The sequence below is a fragment of the Echinops telfairi genome, unplaced genomic scaffold (genome assembly GCF_000313985.2).
Source record: "Echinops telfairi isolate 266 unplaced genomic scaffold, ASM31398v2 ScPeMD7_18;HRSCAF=68, whole genome shotgun sequence".
Lineage (NCBI taxonomy): Eukaryota > Metazoa > Chordata > Mammalia > Afrosoricida > Tenrecidae > Echinops > Echinops telfairi.
Window position 1 is genome coordinate 87433355 of NW_022103915.1, and position 2457 is coordinate 87435811.

At 42.0% G+C, this 2457-nt stretch overlaps 1 protein-coding gene across 2 annotated transcripts in view; it reads left to right on the forward strand.

The window, feature by feature from the left end:
- The window catches only part of LOC101664085 (olfactory receptor 11H4-like), a 10109-nt gene extending 8783 nt beyond the window's left edge, over window positions 1-1326 (forward strand). Inside the window, exon 2 of one of the 2 annotated variants that reach the window (XM_045288038.1) lies at window positions 420-1326. In XM_045288038.1, coding sequence (XP_045143973.1) covers window positions 420-1326 — 907 coding nt within the window. Of the gene's footprint in view, window positions 1-306 lie in introns of those variants that run through there. The other variant, XM_013003742.2, reaches the window with a different exon arrangement.
- Window positions 1327-2457: the final 1131 nt, after the last annotated feature.

The window sequence follows — 2457 nt, forward strand, 5'->3', positions numbered from 1 at the left end:
TGTTTTCGTGATGCACATTTTCTTTACATAAAACTCTCTTATACATGAGTTGCTGTGGATTTGTTTCTCCAAAGTACCTAGACTAATACATTGCCTTTCACAGATGTGAGAGAGGGTGAGTATTTCTGAGTTTTGAAATTTTCAAAGAGAAAGATTTTACATCTAACTCATTAATAAAGAAAATCTATAAAACATAAAGATTCTATTGCTATGAACTCAATTTTATTGAAATGTAGAAATGGTAGAAGCATTAAATGGTGGTTGTTAGGAATTAAGAGTCAATGAACGGATTGCCAAAGGGCTAACATGTGTGTCATGCATAGGTTTTCTGTAGCTTTCTTGGGTAACAAAACAACTTGTGTAAGGGTGTTCTCTGTTTTGTCTACAGCCCTGGGATTCATGAACAGTTCAGTGACGAGCACCGTGACTGAGTTTGTCCTCCTAGGCTTCCCTGGTGGCCAAGACATGCAAATCTTCTTCTTCTCCATGTTCCTCGGAATCTATGTGTTCACCATCACAGGAAATGGCGCCATTGTCTGTGCTGTGAGGTGGGACCAGCGGCTCCACACCCCGATGTATATTCTTCTAGGGAACTTTGCTTTCCTGGAAATCTGGTACATCACTTCCACAGTGCCCAACATGCTGGCTAATTCCCTCTCGGAGACAAAAACCATCTCCTTTGTTGGCTGTTTCCTTCAGTTCTATTTCTTCAGTTCCCTTGGTACAACTGAAACATATATTCTCTGCAGTATGGCGTATGATCGATACCTTGCCATTTGCCGCCCATTGCACTACCCAGCCATTATGACCCTCCACCTCTGCTATATTTTGATGTTTCTTTGCTGGGTATTTGGGTTTCTCACATACTTGGTCTCCACAGTTCAACTCTCCCAATTGGTTTTCTGTGGGCCCAACATCATTGACCACTTTGTGTGTGACATGGACCCACTGATGGCTCTGTCCTGTGTTCCATCTCCTATCACTGAGATTGTGTTCTATATCCTGAGCTCCCTCATTATCATCTTCACGCTGCTGTATATCCTTGGCTCCTATACCCTTTTACTGATAGCTATATTAAAAGTCCCTTCAGCAGCTGGCCGAAGAAAGGCCTTTTCCACCTGTGGATCGCATCTGACAGTGGTGTGTTTATTCTTTGGGGCCCTCTTGGTAATGTACATGAGCCCCACATTTGATAACCCAGCTAAAGTTCAGAAGATCATAGCTTTGTTCTATTCTGTGATCACTCCCTTTTTGAACCCTCTGATCTACAGCTTACGAAACAAGGAGATGAAGGCTGCACTGAAGAAAGTCTTGAGGTTAGAATGAGCAAAATCTCCCAGACGCCAAGCAAACCACTGTCCACACATGGGAGATCATTTCAGAAAGACTTGACTTTCAGTTGCCACTGTAAAATATGTTTCCCCTCAGTGGAGTCCCTCACTAATTTACTCCTCAACTAACCAGGAAGAGCTACGTCATAAATGACTTACATAGAAAGACAATGTTTCCAATATGCACCTACCCAGTAGATATAATGCATGGTAACTCTGGGATTTTTCTCTGTTTTAGACTATGGGAGAAATGGGTACTGAAGGCAGAAGAGCAATAAAAAAAATCATATCATTGTGAATAAGGGGGAGTGCAGAGTGGAGACCCAAAGCCCAGCTGTAGGCAATTGGACATCCCCTTAGGGAAGGGTCATGGGGAGGAGACGAGCCAGTTAGGGTGCAGTGTAACAAAGATGAAACATACAACTTTCCTCTAGTTCCTAAATGCTTCCTTCCCATCTGCTCCCCCCTCCCCACTATCATTATCCCAATTCTATCTTACAAATCTGGCTAGACCAGAGGATGTACACAAGTACTGATAGGAATTGGAAACAGGGAATCCAGGACGGATAATCCCTTCAGGACCAGTGGTGAGAGTGGTGATGGGAGGGTGGATGGAGGGTGGGGTGGAAGAGAGGAACCTATTACAAGGATTTACATATAATCTCCTCCCTGGGGTACAGACAACAGAAAAGTGGGTGAAGGGAGATGTCAGACAGTGTAAGATATAAAAATAATAATTTATAAATTATCAAGGGTTCATGAGGGAGTGGGAAGCAGGGAAGGAGTGGGAAAAATGAGGAGCTGTTGCCAGGAGCTTAGGTGGAGAGCAAATGTTCTGAGAATGATGAGAGCAATAAATGTACAAATGTGCTTTACACAATTGATGTATGTATGGATTGTGATAAGAGTTGCATGAGCCCCCAATAAAATGATTAAAAAAATAAAAGATAGAAGAGCAGTTGTGTCCCCAGGTATGTCACCATTGGTGTCCTCAAGGCATTTCTTAACAGAGTCTAATATTTTTAAGTGAATAAAGAATCACATTTTAATACTTAGTAACTACAGACCTAAAGGATTTAATAACAGAAAAGTTTTCTAATTTCCATGGTTCTTTAGAGTTGAGGTT